The sequence below is a fragment of the Theropithecus gelada genome, chromosome 14 (genome assembly GCF_003255815.1).
Source record: "Theropithecus gelada isolate Dixy chromosome 14, Tgel_1.0, whole genome shotgun sequence".
Taxonomy (NCBI): domain Eukaryota; kingdom Metazoa; phylum Chordata; class Mammalia; order Primates; family Cercopithecidae; genus Theropithecus; species Theropithecus gelada.
The window spans coordinates 61,721,309-61,738,686 of record NC_037682.1 but is presented as its reverse complement, the minus strand read 5'-3'; the positions used below and the strand labels follow the sequence as shown (position 1 = coordinate 61,738,686).

The 17,378-nt window shown below is 40.3% G+C and overlaps 1 protein-coding gene and 1 pseudogene across 1 annotated transcript; one reads left to right on the top strand and one right to left on the bottom strand.

Moving 5' to 3' along the window:
* The first annotated feature begins 1,816 nt into the window (after window positions 1–1,816).
* LOC112607339 (olfactory receptor 51I2) lies at window positions 1,817–2,878 on the top strand. Its single transcript, XM_025358462.1, has one exon. The coding sequence runs from the start codon at window positions 1,892–1,894 to the stop codon at window positions 2,828–2,830; it is 939 nt and encodes a 312-aa protein (XP_025214247.1). The 5' UTR covers window positions 1,817–1,891; the 3' UTR covers window positions 2,831–2,878.
* A 13,603-nt stretch (window positions 2,879–16,481) lies between these two features.
* LOC112607344 lies at window positions 16,482–17,378 on the bottom strand (annotated as a pseudogene).

Below are 17,378 nucleotides of genomic sequence, written 5' to 3'. Positions count from 1 at the left end.
CCAGAATGGCTTTGACTTTGCCCTGAACAAAATCCTGCTTTCAGCCTGTTTTCTTCTCCCTTCTCTTTCTGTTACTTTTACATTGGCTTGGTTCTCTTCTATGTATTGTGATGTCTTTCTACAAGACTTTATGTGAAGAATGAGAGTGTAGTCAAACAGGAGAAATAAGAGACAAACATCAGTCCTGGATCCCAAGGAATCAGAGTTCTTGAGGAGACACAGGCATGTGCAGACTGCTTTCTAAGACCAGAAGGGACAAACTCAGTATAAACATGGAGGGGCCGCCACTGCCTTGCTGGAAACCATAGTACCTGTGAGTTATGTATTGCTGGGGAAATTTTTTAAATGCTTCCTGGGGTGACAATGTGGCATTGCACCACATTCCACAACCTCTGTTACTTTTAGATACCTCATGCACCCTATTAGCTTGAAAAGTCTGCTTAGTGAAAAGCCTAGCCTTCTGTATCCTCATCTGCCATGAGTGGATGTTAGGACCAGATTGTTAAATGGCTTAACATAAAATGAGAATCTTAGGAAGTCACTTCCATTTTCCCTCTGAGATTGCATGGTGAATTCTCAGTCTTCTTAAATATTATTACTATATTACTATATTATATTTAGTAAATATAAGGCCATTGGAAATACTGAAGCTTTGACACACACAAGTGTGTCAAAAACAGATTAAACAATACAATCACTGTGACAGAGAAATGGCTGTAGGAAATAATATGTGAGTGCAAGCATAAGAAAAATAGTGAATAAATACAAGACATTAAGGGTTTAAAAAGTGCCTGTGTGGATTAGTGGATTGATATCAGTGGGCAGTCCCCAAGCATGTAGATAGAAGGATTGTGTGAGTATACAAATCTATGTGTCTATGAGTGTGTATGTATGTATAAATGCTGCATATATGTCAGTGCAGACTGAGAGTATGAGGACAAGATGTGCATGTTAAATGGTATAAAGATCAAGAGGGACTGTGTGAATATATTTGCATACCAAGAGTGACTTTATGAGATATGGAGAGAGTATGTGAATGAGCATCTTGTTAGAGTATGAATGAACTTTTTTACTAGCTGTTGTGAAGGTACATTAATGTGTCCTTGTGACTAACGGGTATTTTGAGAGTACATCTAACCATGTGAGGGCATGTAAGTTTGTATTTGGAACAATGCTCTCACACACAGAATGCTAGTGTACCTATAGAATATTTAGGGACAAATGCATAATTTTTCCAGAAACAGATACAGCCTTGTGCCTTTGCACAAATACATGTTGTTTCTGTTGTTGCTTTTTTGCAGTAACTCTGCCAATGAAAAGCTGATGCCCAGAGGCAGTCAATGACCTCCACACCCTACTGTCCTTTTCCCTCTCCATCCAAGCACATGACATGATACAAACCTGCTCTGGGAATTTCTCTCATTAATTAGGGACACATGTGAATTAAGCAATGTTTTTAAGAAAATATTTAAATATTTCCAAGTGCTATTGATAACACAAACTCGTGCTTTCTTCTCTGGTGGTGTGAATTGTAGTTAGCATATTTCTATTGAATGATGCCTCCGAAATACATGAAAGTTGTAGAAATGTAGTTTAAACATTTTCCTTTTAACTAATTTCTATTATTGAAGTATTTGTCAATGTCTCCCTTCTTCATAAAACAGAGGGAAATATTAGCTCAGCCTGCAGCCTGATCATCATAAAATACGAAGAAAAGTTTGCCTGCATCATCTCAAAAGCAGTGATTTCATGAATGCATCAGTTTCCATTTATGTCGACATCATCGCTTTGTCTCTTATTTCCTGATTTCTTATCCTCCAGCAAGTGCAACTGTTAGAATTCTCCAAGTCAGAAGATCTGACCCTGAAAAGTACCCTAAGTTTGTTCTGCTATGGGGTCGTTCAATGTCACTCACCCTGCATTCTTCCTCCTGACTGGTATCCCTGGTCTGGAGAGCTCTCACTCCTGGCTGGTGGGGCCCCTCTGTGTGATGTACGCTGTGGCCCTTGGGGGAAATACAGTGATCCTGCAGGCTGTGCGAGTGCAGCCCAGCCTCCATGAGCCCATGTACTACTTTCTATCCATGTTGTCCTTCAGTGATGTGGCTATATCCATGGCCACACTGCCCACTGTACTCCGAACCTTCGGCCTCAATGCCCGCAACATCGCTTTTGATGCCTGTCTAATTCAGATGTTTCTTATTCACTTCTTCTCCATGATGGAATCAGGTATTCTGCTGGCCATGAGTTTTGACCGCTATGTGGCCATTTGTGACCCCTTGCACTATGCCACTGTGCTCACCACTGAAGTCATTGCTGCAATAGGTTTAGGTGCAGCTGCTCGAAGCTTCATCACCCTCTTCCCTCTTCCCTTTCTTATTAAGAGGCTGCCTATCTGCAGATCCAATGTTCTTTCTCACTCCTACTGCCTGCACCCAGACGTGATGAGGCTTGCCTGTGCTGATATCACTATCAACAGCATCTATGGACTCTTTGTTCTTGTATCCACCTTTGGCATGGACCTGTTTTTTATCTTCCTCTCCTATGTGCTCATTCTGCATTCTGTCATGGCCATTGCTTCCCGTGAGGAATCTCTCAAAGCTCTCAACACATGTGTGTCACATATCCTGGCTGTACTTGCGTTTTATGTGCCAATGACTGGGGTCTCCACAGTGCACCGCTTTGGGAAGCATGTCCCACACTACATACATGTCCTCATGTCAAATGTGTACCTATTTGTGCCTCCCGTGCTCAACCCTCTCATTTATAGTGCCAAGACAAAGGAAATCCGCCAAGCCATTGTCCACATGTTTCGCCACATCAAAATATGACTTTCACACTTGGCTTTAGAATCTGTTGTTTATTTTGGCCATAGGTTCTCATCAGTAGCATCATCATCATCATCATCAAAGTATAAGATAGATTATGTGCTGTGGGGAAAGTAGGCCAGGAAATGGTGATGCAAAACTTATAACACAAAACAAGGAGTTCCAAATGAATAGTACATTCACTAAATACCAACAGCATTCTTAGAAAGATAAATATTGGGGGCAATTGAGTAATTAGACAAGTTTTACAGAGGAAGATTTAAGCTAGGAATTATTTTCTATAATAATGAATATTACTAATATAACAATTAACGAACTTAGTCCTAAAATGTGTCAAGTTCTATTATAATTTGTGTGTATTAATTCACTTAATATTCATACAAATCCTCTAAGACACAGATAATTAATTCTTCAGACTAACATAGATAATATGTGGTCCAGTTGACATTCAAGACTAATCTCTCTCTGTCGGTAGTGCAGCACCCAACCACTACAAATATGGCCTGACAGTCAAATTGGCATCATTTAACATTACCATTGCTGCCTTTGCTTTCCCCACCACTGTCATTCTCAAACACTCACACATTGCTTTAACTTCACAAAGTGACATCAGATTAACTATTAGAACTCACCACAAAATGTATGAACAAATGTGATCCAGGTAAACTGATAGATATTGACATTTAGGAAAATCTCCAGATTTCTCTTTACTTCTTTTATCTGCCCAGCACTCAACCCTCACCAACAGAAAGTGATATTTAATATCTGAGATATCTGATTCACAGAATTTTGGGGGATAGGGCAAATTATGCTAGGGGCACAACTTCTCTTTCTCTTTCCTTCTTGAGGTTTTAACTGTCTTCCAAAAAATTACATGTTAAGAGAGGTTAGAAATTAAATCCTTCTAGGATTTCCAGTTGCAAAACAAAAACAAAAACAAAAACAAAACAAAACAAAACAAAACAAAGCCTAGGATAGACAGACTAGAGCACTTATTATTTAGATACCAGAAAATAATTCTTTCAGACCTTCTCATACTCTTCCCTTGATACCAGAGGTAGGATATAGTAAGAAATTCCTTGGTGCTAATTTTGGCGCTCTCATACTAAGTTTAGATTTACTTGTAGATCAAAAGAGAAAAAAGAGAGAGGGGAGAGAGAGAGGTAAAGAGGAAGAGAGAAAGAGAAAGAGAGAAAGAGAAAGAGAGATATATATAGATATAGATATAGATATAGATATAGATATAGATATAGATATAGATACTATGTAGTCTAACTTAGCTCACCAGGGAAACTCATCCAGAAACCACATGGTAGCAAAGCATATTGTTATCTAGAGTTTTTCAAAAATGTCTACAGGTACAATAAGAGACTAATAATACATGTGTCCTGGTCCACTAGATTGCTTTTAGAACAATGTTGGGATAGCGCAACTTAGCATGATTTCCAATGGAAAATTATTAGGATATTTAGTGGTTTAGATTAAAGCATGGTCTTCAGTCAATTTAAATGATAAATTTTCTGATTCATATAAGAAGTTCCTATTTCAACATGAAATAATAATTTTAATGTTTTGATATTTTAGTTTCAAATATATACAATGAATACATAAATATAAAGGCAAGGCTTAGGGAAGCTGCCTAATGGAAGAAAACTCTCACTGATTCCTACCTCAGAAGCAGCAAAGGATACATTCTTTTGACCATAGGCCTTACTTAGAAACCCAATGGTGTAACATAGAAAGGACAAGGAACAAGAAAATATGAGCCTCCCAAAAGGCCTGTGACTCCTTTGCACTTTATTTTCCCCTTCCTTTCTTCAGCATTAATTAAAAGAGCTACTGATTTTTGGTTCTAATGGAAAAGGCATATTTATATTTTTCCCTCCCTCACGAGGCAGGTGCCATAAGAAAAATGTAGGACCACTCCTGCAGCTCTAATCCTAAAAAGGCCTAAGCTAAGCCCTGTTTTTGTTTTTGTTTTGACTTTGGGTTAAAAACTCTTTAACTTCTTTTTATTTGACATGATCGGTTTTGAACTCAACATTTTCCCTTATTGAAACAGCAAAAATACTTGAATTTTGGCCTAAAATAAAGGTAAAAATCAAACTGTTTTTGAATTCTTTGGTTACTTTTTCTTTTCTGAACTTTTATTTTAATTTCAGGTGGTACATGTGCAGGTTTCTTACATGAGTAAATTGCTGTCACTGGGGTTTGGGGGACAAATTATTTCATCATCCCGGTAGTGAGCATATATTTCCTGCCCAAATCTCATGTTGAAATATAATCCCCATTATCGAAGGTGGAACTTGGTGGGAGGTGACTGGATCACAGGGACAGATTTCTTACGCGTAGTTTAGAACCATCCTCTTGATGCTGTTCTCATGATAATGAGTGAGTTCTCACGAAGTCTAGTTGTCTAAAAATGTATGGCACTGCCTACCTCTGTCTCTATTAGTCCTGCTCTGGACATCTGATGTGCCTTCTCCATCTTCACCTTCCACAATGATTGTAAGTTTCCTGAGGCCTTCCCAGAAGCCAATCCGATGCCAGCATCATGGTTCCTGTACAGCCTGCAGAACGATTATTTCTTTACAGCAATGTGAAAATGAATTAATACAGCATAGTAACAAATAGGTAGTTTTTTGAACCCCATACTCTTCCCACAATGCCCCTTCAAGTAGGCCTGAGTGTCTGCTGTTCCTATCTTTGTATCCATGTGTATTCAAAGTGTATCCATGTGTATTCTCCCACTTGTATGTGAGAAGAGATGGTTTTGGTTTTCTGTTCATGCATTAATTCACCTAGGATAATGACCTCAAGTCACATCCATGTAGCTGCAAAGGACATGATTTTGTTCTTTTTATGGCTACACAGCACTCCATGATATGTATGTACCACATTTTCTTTAACCAGTCCACTGTTGAAGGGCACCTTGGTTTATTTCATGTCTTTGCTATTGTAAATAGTGCTGCAATGAACATACAAGTGTATGTGTCTTTTTGGTAGAATGATTTATACTCCTTTGGGTATACAGTAATAGGATTGCTGGGTCAATGGATAGCTCTGTTTTAAGTTCTGTGAGAAATATCCAAACTTCTTTCCACAGTGGCTGCACTAATTTACATCCCCACCAACAGTGTATAAATGTTCCATTTTCTCTGCAACCTCGCCAGCATCTGTAATTTTTTGATTTTTTTAGTAATAGTCATTCTGACTGGTATGAGATGATATCTCATTGAGGTTTTGATTTGCATTTCTCTAATGATTAATAATGTTGAACATTATTCTATATGCTTGTTGGCCACGTATATGTCTTCTTTTGAGAATGATATCTTTATGTCCTTTGCCCATTTTTAATGGAGTTATGTGTTTTCCATGTTGATTTAAGCTGCTTATAGATTCTGGATATTAGACATTTGTCAGGTCCACAGTTTGGAAGTATTTGCTCCCATTCTGTATGTTATCTAGTCACTCTATTGATAGCTTCTTTTGCTGTGCTGAAGGTCTTTAGTTTAATTAGGTACTACTTGTATATTTTTGTTTTTGTTGCAATGGCTTTTGGAGATTTCATCATGAAATATTTCCCAAGGCCTATGTCCAGAATGGTATTTCCTAGGTTTTATTCTAGGATTTTTATAGTTTTAGTTATAGTATCATGTTTAAGTGTTTAATTTATTTTGAATTGATTTTTGTGTATAATGAAAGGAAGGGGTCCAGTTTCAATCTGCTGGGTATGGTTAGCCAGTTATCCCAGCATTGTGTATTGAATAAGGATTATTTTGCCCACTCCTTTTTATTTTTGACTTTGTCAAAGATCAGATGGTTGTAGGTGTGTGGCTTTGTTTCTGGTTTCTCTAACCTGTTCCATTGGTCTATTTGTACCAGTAACATGCTGCTTTGGTTACTGTAGCCTTGTAATATAGTTTGAAATCAGGTGATGTGATGCCTCTGGTTTTGTTGTTTTTGTTTAGGATTGCTTTGGCTCTTTGCATTCTTTTTTGTTTGTTTTATATTAATTTTCAAATAGTTTCCCTAATTCTGAGAAGAACGATGTTGGTGGTTTGATAGGAATAATGTTGAATCTCTGAATTGCTTTGGGCAGGTCATTTTAACAAAATTGATTCTTCCTATCCATGAGCATGAAATATTTTCCCGTTTGTGTCCTCTCTGGTTTCTTTCAGCAGTGCTTTGTAATTCTCATTATAGAGATCCTTCACCTGCACAATTAACTGTAATAGTAGGTATTTTATGCTTTTTGTAACTATTGTGACTGGGAATGAGTTCTTGATGTGGCTCTCAGCTTTGATGTTATTGATATGTAGAAATGCTACTGAATTTTTTTTTTTTTTTTTTTGAGACAGAGTCTTGCTCTGTCACCCGGGCTGGGTGCAGTGGCCAGATCTCAGCTCACTGCAAGCTCCGCCTCCCAGGTTTATGCCATTTTCCTGCCTCAGCCTCCCACGTAGCTGGGACTACAGGCGCCCGCCACCTCACCCAGCTAGTTTTTTGTATTTTTTAGTAGAGACGGGGTTTCACCACGTTAGCCAGAATGGTCTCGATCTCCTGACCTCGTGATCCGCCCGTCTCGGCCTCCCAAAGTGCTGGGATTACAGGCTTGAGCCACCGTGCCCAGCCAATGCTACTGATTTTTGTACATCAATTTGTCTTAAATGTTTGCTGAAATTCCTTATCAGATCTAGGAGCCTATAGGCAAAGACTATGGGATTTTCTAGGTACAGAAACATGTCATCTGGAAACAGGGATAGTTTAACTTCCTCTCTTCCTATTTGGATGCCTTTTATTTCTTTCTCTTGCTTGACGCTCTGGCTGGGACTTCCAATACTATGCAGAATAAGAGTGGTGGAAGTGAATAGCCTTGCTTTGTTTCAGTTCTCAAAAGGAATGCTTCTAGCTTTTGTCCATTCAGTACAATGTTGGCTGTGGGTTTCTCATAGACAGCTCTTATTATTTTGAAGTATAATCCTTCAATGCCTAGTTTATTGAGTGTTTTTAACATAAAAGGATGTTGAATGATATTAAAAGGCTTTTCTGTCTCTACTGAGATGGTCACATGGTCTTTGCTTTTAGTTCTGTTTAACAGATGAATTACATTTGTTGATTTGTGTATGTTGAACCATCCTTGCATCCCAGGAACATAAAGCCAACTTGCTTATGGGGGATTAGCTCTTTGATGTACTGCTGGATTAAGTTTGCTAGTATTTTGTTAAGGATTTTTTCATCTATTTTTATCAGGAATATTGGCCTGCTAGTTTCATCAGGAATATATTGTATCTCTGCCAGGTTTTGTCATAAGGATGATGCTGGCCTCATAGAATGACTTTTGTCTGATGTATGCTTTGTAGATATTTTCTTCCATGCTAAACAAATCTACAAAAAAATGAAAACCATTAAAAGATGGGCAAAAGACAGGAACAGACCCTTCTCAAAAGAAGACATACAGGTGGTCAACAAGCATATAAAATAAAAGCTCAATATCACTGATCTTTAGGGAAATGTGAGTCAAAACCACAAAGGGATGCCATCTCCCACCCGTCTAAATGGCTATTATTAAAAAGTCAAAAAAGAACAGATGCTGGCGAGGTTGTGGAGAAAGGGGAATTCTAATGCACTGTTGGTGGGCGTGTAAATTAGTTCAACCATTGCAGAAAGCAGTGTAGTGATTCCTCAAAGGGCTAAAAACAGAAAAACCATTCAACCCATTAATCCTACTACTGGGTATATACCGAAAGGTATATACATTGTTCTACCATAAAAACACATGTGTTCACTGCAGCACTATTCACAATAACAAAGACATGGAATCAACCCAAATGCCCATCAATGGTATACTGGATAATGAAAATGTCATACATATACACCATGGAATTCTACACAGCCATAAAAAGAAAGCCATCAAAAATGATATCATGAGATCATGTCCTTTGCAGAAACATGAATGGAGCTAGAGGCCATTATTCTTAGCAAACTAATGCAGAAACAGAAGACCACATGTTCTCACCTATAAGTGGGAGCTAAATGGTGAAAATACATAGACACACAGAAGGGAACAACAGATACTGGGGCCTACTAGAAGGTCAAGGATGTGAAGAGGGAGAGGATCAAAAAAATTAACTATCGGGTACTAGGCATAGTACCTTGGTGATAAAATAATCCATAAATTCCCATGACTCAAGTTTACCTATGTAACAAACCTGCACATGTACCCTTGAACCTAAATATTTTGAAAAAAGAAATTCCTCTAGTGAATTTTTTATTTCCAGAAGTTCAGTTTGGTTCGTTCTTAAAATGACTATGTCGTCTTTCAACTCTTGCATCATTTTACTGCTTTCCTTGAACTGTTTCAACCTTCTTCAGTATCTCATTGAGCTTCCTTGCCATCAGATTCTGAATTCTTTATCTGCCATTTTAGCCATTTCAATCTGGTTAAGAATCATTGCTGAGGAGCTGGTGCAGTCATTGGTAGGTAAGAAGACATTCTGGCCTTTAGAGTTACCAGAATTCTTTCCCTGGTTCTTTCTCTGTGTTGGCCTATGTTCCCTTAATCTTTGAAGTTGCTATCCTTTGAATAGGGCTTTTGCTTTCATATTCTTTGATGCTTTGATGATTTAAATGTGATATAAGTTTTGTTTAGTTGATTGACTTTGTTTGTAGATGCTTTCAAAGGGCCAAGGTTCAGCTCAGCACTCCTGGGCTACATGCTCAAACAGCAGGGTGGCAGGGGGGCACATGAGTATGTGCTGGCTGCGGCTGGGGGGCTGTGGGTGAGGGTGCACAAGCGGCTCACCCACTGGTGGGGTGGCAAGTGAGGGCCCTGGCAAGTGCACACCAATGGGATGACTGGTGTCCCCAGTGCTCATGTGCACTGGGTGGGCGATGGTGGGTCTTCCTATTCATGTTGAGAGGCTGCAGGCCAGGGGATGCAGGCAAGTGCGTGCCATTGGGAGAGGCTGCAGGCAGGTGCACACCTGCAAGGGTCTACCTGCAAAAGTGCTCGATGGCAGGGGCTGCCAGAAAAAGAGCTATGGCAGCAGCCACTGGCAAGTATTTTGGCAGGAGAGCTGAGACTGCACTGCAAGGTGGTGAGGCCAAGTGGAGACCCTGGGAGAGGCTGGCAGACAGGGGTGCGTTCAGATCAGACTTGCCTTGTCCCGCAGGCAAGAGAGCTCTGCTCTCTCCAGGTCCCACTGCTAACTAAGGCTAAAGTCACCTAGAGGAGTGTGACAAGCTTTGGAGGAATGAGCATCCATGGCCATACTCCACTGCAGCCTTTCCCATGCCAAACCCTTGGGGCCTTGCACAGACTGGAATTCTGTCTCTGCCAACTCTCTGGGCAGTTCTCCCTGCCAACTCAAATGCCCACGGGGATTGTGGGTTATCCTGCAGGTAGGATCCTGAAAGTCTGTGGCAAGAGTAGGTCACTACATGCCTATGTTTTTCATCCCTTCCCTACCAGCACTCAGGGCCAGAAAGGAGTCCTAGTGCTCGGCAACCCCATACAGGCTTCCAGCTTCTCCCTGTTTCAGTATTCTCCTGTATCTACTCTGGATGCCTTCTTTCTGAAGATCCACTCAGGGTGTGTTGGTCTCTTGATGACCTGGTCTCTTCATGGGAGAAGCTCCTACTGGCTGTGGCTAGTTAACCACATGGCTCTCTCCCTAATCAAAGAAAATTTGTACTTCTATTTTTTAGGCTCACTAGGCCTTCCTCTAACATAAGAAAATCAAATACTGAACATAGGTTTAAGGTGTATGGAAAAAATATCTGAGTAATAATATTTTTGTCTTGCTCTGTCATGGGTATGTTTTCATCCTCCAGGGCCAGTGCTGGGCAGGATGGTGAGAAGAGAGAGAGAAGAGAAACTCAGAAGAATTATAGTAGGATGAAATTCTTGCTCTCTGTGTTTCATGGGTAAGACCAACAGAAGGGTTAAGAAAACTAGAATCTAATGCAGAATGAAAAAAAATACAAATTCATGTTTCTTGGAGTTTTATGGAATTAATTTCTGTGTAAACTCAGGCAAGAGGGGAAAGGCAAAAGGAGAACGTGGTAGAGGAGGGTATGTCCCTAGGATGACTGACCACCAGCCTCATTTTCTGATTACCACAAAGAGGTCCTGACCTACCTCAATTAAGCTACCTTCAGACCTCATTAGCTCTACTACAGCAAGAACTTGTTTGCTCTTGCAGTAATAGTTCAGTTGGCTGAGAAGTTTTTTTCAGCCAGATAGTGTTTTAAAAAACAATAAATGGCAGCAGAGGCACAGAGTTTATCTTCTGAGTTGAGTAATGTGCAGCAAGGGCACTTCCTCATCAGGAGGATTTCCAATATTCCATTATCAACTAGACACATTTTCTACCTGGGCTCATGCACTGCTTTGGACTCAGGACCCTCTATTGTTTAATTTCGTTCTCAGATAAGAAGTAATCTACTTGTTGTGTTTGTACATTTGAACACAGGCAATCAGATGCCCTCCAGACAACTGAGGAGAGCATTTGCTTGTAAATGCTTTCAGGAGTCCTAGAAACAGCATACAGCATATAAAGTCATCAGTTACTTTGTGAATTCTCATCTTCCTAACCTCAAAAACTAATCAAGAATCTATTCCGCGGTGGCTCAAGCCTGTAATCCCAGCACTTTGGGAGGCCGAGACGGGCGGATCACGAGGTCAGGAGATCGAGACCATTCTGGCTAACATGGTGAAACCCCGTCTCTACTAAAAAATACAAAAAAAATTAGCCGGGCGTGGTGGCGGGCGCCTGTAGTCCCAGCTACTCTGGAGGCTGAGGCAAGAGAATGGCGTGAACCCGGGAGGCGGAGCTTGCAGTGAGCTGAGATCCGGCCACTGCACTCCAGCCTGGGCAACTGAGTGAGACTCCGTCTCAAAAAAAAAAAAAAAAAAAAAAAAATCTATTCCAAAAAATAACCCTCTGCAGGGAACAGGAGGACTATTAAGCAAATAGTAACTTGACATGTATGTCAGAAATCAAGATTTGGTCTCATTGTTTTGTCATATTAGGGGTAGGTGGGTGTCATTTCATTCATATTTATAAAGGATTTTTTCTTTGTTTCCATTATGCATGGAAGACTTGTCTATCAAAAATGTGTATGAAAATAAATAGAATAAATTATCCATTGAATAGGCATTAATTAGTTCGTTTGATTTGTACATGTACAATTCAGGTGTCAGTTGACAACCCATAAATATTTGCACAAATGAATAGTTGCACAAGCCTCCAGTACTCCAAATGTAAAGTATAATTGCCAGCCAAAACTTTCTATAAATTTCTGGAGGCATGTGTAACTTATCCAGAGTATTGGTGTGTGATAGGCTTTATTAAAGGTATAGATGACATACTGATCTCAACTAATAGAAATGCAAACAGCAGTGCTGGCTATGAGATCACCTGGATATATCATTTACTGCCAGCCATGTTAATCAAGATACTCTCCCTAAAGTGTTTCTCAGCCTTCATTCTTCCTAGCAGAGATATTAAGTAACACTCTTTTACTCAATCCCAGGTTTTTAAAATTATTATTATACTTTAAGTTTTAAGGTACATGTGCACAACATGCAGGTTTGTTACATATGTATACTTGTGCCATGTTGGTGTGCTGCACCCATCAACTCATCAGCACCCATCAACTCGTCATTTATATCAGGTATAACTCCCAATGCAACCCCTCCCCTCTCCTCCTCCCCATAATAGGCCCCGGTGTGTGATGTTCCCCTTCCGCAGTCCAAGTGATCTCATTGTTTAGTTCCCACCTATGAGTGAGAACATGCGGTGTTTGGTTTTCTGTTCTTGTGATAGTTTGCTGAGAATGATGGTTTCCAGCTGCATCCATGTCCCTACAAAGGACACAAATTCATCCCTTTTTATGGCTGCATAGTATTCCATGGTGTGTATGTGCCACATTTTCTTAATCCAGTCTGTCACTGATGGACATTTGGGTTGATTCCAAGTCTTTGCTATTGTGATAGTGCTGAAATGAACATACGTTGTGCATGTGTCTTTATAGCGGCATGATTTATAATCCTTTGGGTATATACCCAGTAATGGGATGGCTGGGTCATATGGTACTTCTAGTTCTAGATCTTTTAGGAATCGCCATACTGTTTTCCATAATGGTTGAACTAGTTTACAATCCCACCAACAGCATAAAAGTGTTCCTATTTCTCCACATCCTCTCCAGCACCTGTTGTTTCCTGACTTTTTAACGATTGCCATTCTAACTGGTGTGAGATGGTATCTCATTGTGGTTTTGATTTGCATTTCTCTGATGGCCAGTGATGATGAGCATTTTTTCATGTGTCTGTTGGCTGTATGAATGTCTTCTTTTGAAAAATGTCTGTTCATATTCTTTGCCCACTTTTTGATGCAGTTGTTTGTTTTTCTCTTCTTGTAAATTTGTTTGAGTTCTTTGTAGGTTCTGGATATTAGCCCTCTGTCAGATGAGTAGATTGCAAAAATTCTCTCCCATTCTGTAGGTTGCCTGTTCACTCTGATGGTAGTTTCTGTTGCTGTGCAGAAGCTCTTTAGTTTAATTAGATCCCATTTGTCAATTTTGGCTTTTGTTGTCATTGCTTTTGGTGTTTTAGACATGAATTCCTTGTCCATGCCTATGTCCTGAATGGTATACCTAGGTTTTCTTCTAGGGTTTTTATGGTATTAGGTCTAACATTTAAGTCTCTAATCCATCTTGAATTAATTTTCATATAAGGAGTAAGGAAAGGATCCAGTTTCAGCTTTCTACTTATGGCTAGCCAATTTTCCCAGCACCATTTATTAAATAGGGAATCCTTTCCCCATTTCTTGTTTCTCTCAGGTTTGTCAAATATCAGATGGCTGTAGATGTGTGGTATTATTTCTGAGGACTCGGTTCTGTTCCATTGGTCTATATCTCTGTTTTGGTACCAGTACCATGCTGTTTTGGTTACTGTAGCCTTGTAGTATAGTTNNNGAACACTTTTACACTGTTGGTGGGATTGTAAACTAGTTCAACCATTATGGAAAACAGTATGGCGATTCCTCAAGGATCTAGAACTAGATGTACCATATGACCCAGCCATCCCATTACTGGGGATATACCCAAAGGATTATAAATTATGCTGCTATAAAGACACATGCACACGTATGTTTATTGCGGCACTATTCACAATAGCAAAGACTTGGAATAAACCCAAATGTCCATCAGTGACAGATTGGATTAAGAAAATGTGGCACATATACACCATGGAATACTATGCAGCCATAAAAAAGGATGAGTTTGCATCCTTTGTAGGGACATGGATGCAGCTGGAAACCATCATTCTTAGCAAACTATCACAAGAACAGAAAACCAAACACCGCATGTTCTCACTCATAGGTGGGAACTGAACAATGAGGTCACTTGGACTCGGGAAGGGGAACATCACACACCAGGGCCTATCATGGGGAGGGGGGAGGCGGGAGGGATTGCATTGGGAGTTATACCTGATGTAAATGACGAGTTGATGGGTGCTGACGAGTTGATGGGTGCAGCACAGCAACATGGCACAAGTATACATATGTAACAAACCTGCACGTTATGCACATGTACCCTAGAACTTAAAATATAATAATAATAATAATAAAAAGACTTGAAACAAAAAAGAGGGAGATTCCTATCATCAGCATGGCCCTAAGTGCCATGGATTCATCTTTGTCATCAATGTCTTTATTTTTGCTCATAACTGTGTATAGAATTAGCACATATCTCTTTTTTGTCTCTCTGTATAAATAAGCATAGCTTTCTGGGATGACTTGTGGGATCCCCTGGAGGGAGAGGCAATGGCAGAATAGCTTTTATGGTTTTGCAGCTCTAGGGGTCCCTCTGTTGCTGTTCAAATGGCTCAAAGTAGCACTTTCTTTGAGGCCACTTCTGTGTGTTAGAGCAAAGTCTGGTCCTGGAGGACATTCTGCTTCCTTCTGTTCCAGCCCTAGAACTCCACAGGTTTTGAGAAGCTGTATTTAGCTGTTGCATCACTTTCTTGTGTCTGCTTTCCCTAAGTCCTTTCCTCTACCATCAGAGCCTTCTTTCTCTCTTGTGCAAGTGGATCTTTATGTGTTTTAACGTGCTTTTCTTTGGGCTGAGGCTACATCCTTTTGGAAGAGCTTATTTGCTGGACATTTTTGAGATTTTCAAATGCTGAGGATCACCACAGCACTGCTTTATCCTCTTATGTTTATGAGCACTTAGAGCCTGCAAGTACTGTTCCAAGTTTCACCAATCTCAAAACCATCTGCCCAGATTTTTGCTTAGTATACCGTCCTGTCCAATTAGGGACAATATTTTTCTGTCATGTGATTTTGCCAAAGATGTCATCTGTAAGTTTTAATTTTGTTTTGCTTTTCTCTCCTGGTTGCTTAATGAGACATTCAGAGGTTGTTTGGGAGTAATTCAAGGCTATACTGCAACTATGGTTAGTAAGTGATGATGTTATTTGATCCCTATGGCTTTATTTTAGAAAAGTTATTCCATGATCCTATGAGGAAAAAAAAATTATTAGCTATTGCTTTTTAAAAAGCAATTTTTTTTCTTACATGCCTTCATTCCCTAATCATCCATCGGAGTTGAGTTATTCCATGGCCTGTCCACTGCCTGTTTACTCTCCAGTTGAAGTCCACATATCATTCTTTCTAAATCTGCTAAGTGCGTGCCTGCCTGTGTGGTCTGGGTTGTGTTTTCTTGGCATGGTTTTTCAGAGGATTTCTTTCTTTGTGGCTTTAATTCTCTGTAAATTTGCTGACAGCTTTCAGCTATCTCTCCTCTGCTCAAGCAGGTGCTTAAGCTTGTTGTCTGGGTTGCTCACTGCAGGACACGAGCCCAGATTTCAGCCAACTATGCGACTAAGCAACCACTGCCACTGAAGCAGACTTGCCACTCCATTAATCAACAACCTCTGTTAGGCTTCGATTTGGAGTTCTCATTAGCTGCCTCTAGTCATTCAGTCCTCTCTGTAGTCATGCCCAAAGGATGACAGCATGTGGCTTTTCCATAAAACATTTTTCTTTGTACTAAATTTCTGAATTCCATGTGTTGTATGGTTTCTATTTTTGTTCCATTTTATGGAACTCTGGAGTATTCTTATTTCAAAAGTGTAAACTTGGTCACAGCTATTATGTATTTTTTAGTTTTTGAGTTTAAAGATATTCAAAATGATTATTTAAATATTCTGGGCTGATATGATCTCAGGTAACATAATCTACATTATAACATATAACTAATGTAGGCATTCGTTTTTGTCTGTTTCTGAGAATCGCTTGAAAGCATAGATGTTACTAGTACATTGGGACAAAAAGGATTCAATTCAAGACTCTCTTTCTTGTTGGGTCTGAGAGAAGTCACTTGTGGCAACCTGTGACACAGTTAATTACAACATAGGGCAGCCTGATGTTTTAAGTTACGGGTTGTAGCCTGGCTAACGCATATAACTACTGGCAGGTACACAATTGTAGGTGTATGTCTGGAGGGAGATTGAAAGGCTCCAAAGGACTAACCTGGTACATGCAAACATCAGCAACAACAAAGAACCTCTAAGGCTTTCCGGGACAGTTCTCCTTGATCAGACTTATTTCCCAGTAATATCTTGTGTAGTCTCCTGCGAATCTCCTTAGTCTTGATGGAATAGATAATTGGGTTGAGCATCGGAGGTACAAAGAGGTAGACCAGAGACATGAACTTATGCACATATTCAGGAGCATGCTTCCCAAATTGATGAACCATGGACACACTAACCACAGGCATGTAGAAGATTAGCAGAGCACAGACATGTGACACACATGTGTTGCGTGTCTTTAGCCTCTCATCCCTGGAGGCGATGGCCAGCACTGAATGTAGAATGAGCACATAGGAGAGAAAGATGAGCAGTGCATCTACACCAAAGGCAGATATGACAATGAACAGGCCATACATGCTGTTGATGGTAGTGTCTCACAGGGCAGGCGTATCAGGTCTACGTGCAGGCAGTAGGAATGGGTCAGTACCACACTGGCCTTGCAGAAAGGCAGCCTCTTCAGGAGGAAGAGAAGTGGGAAGACCATGCAGAAGCTGCGGATGACAATGGATATGCCAATGTGGGCCACACGGGCATCAGTGAGCACTGTGGCATAGCGCAAGGGGTTACAGATGGCCACATAGTGGTCGAAGCTCATGGCCAGCAGGATGCCAGACTCTATCCAGGAGGAAAAGTGGATGAAGAACATCTGGGCCAGGCAGGCATCAAAAGTCATCTCTGGGGCATGAAAACACACAGCAGCCAGTACAGCGGGCAATGTAGAAAAGACACACCCAGGTCATTAACAGACAAAAGAGACAGGAAGTAGTACATTGGCTGGTGCAAGGTCTGCTCTTCCTTTATGATAAAGAGGATGAGGATGTTGCCCAGGAAGGAAATAGCATAAAGCAGCAGCAGAAGGGCAGCCAGCCAGTGCTCTAGGCCCTTCATCTCTGGGAAGCCTGTTAGAGTGAAGCTGGTAGTACTTGAGATGTTAGTCCCAAAGTCCCCCAT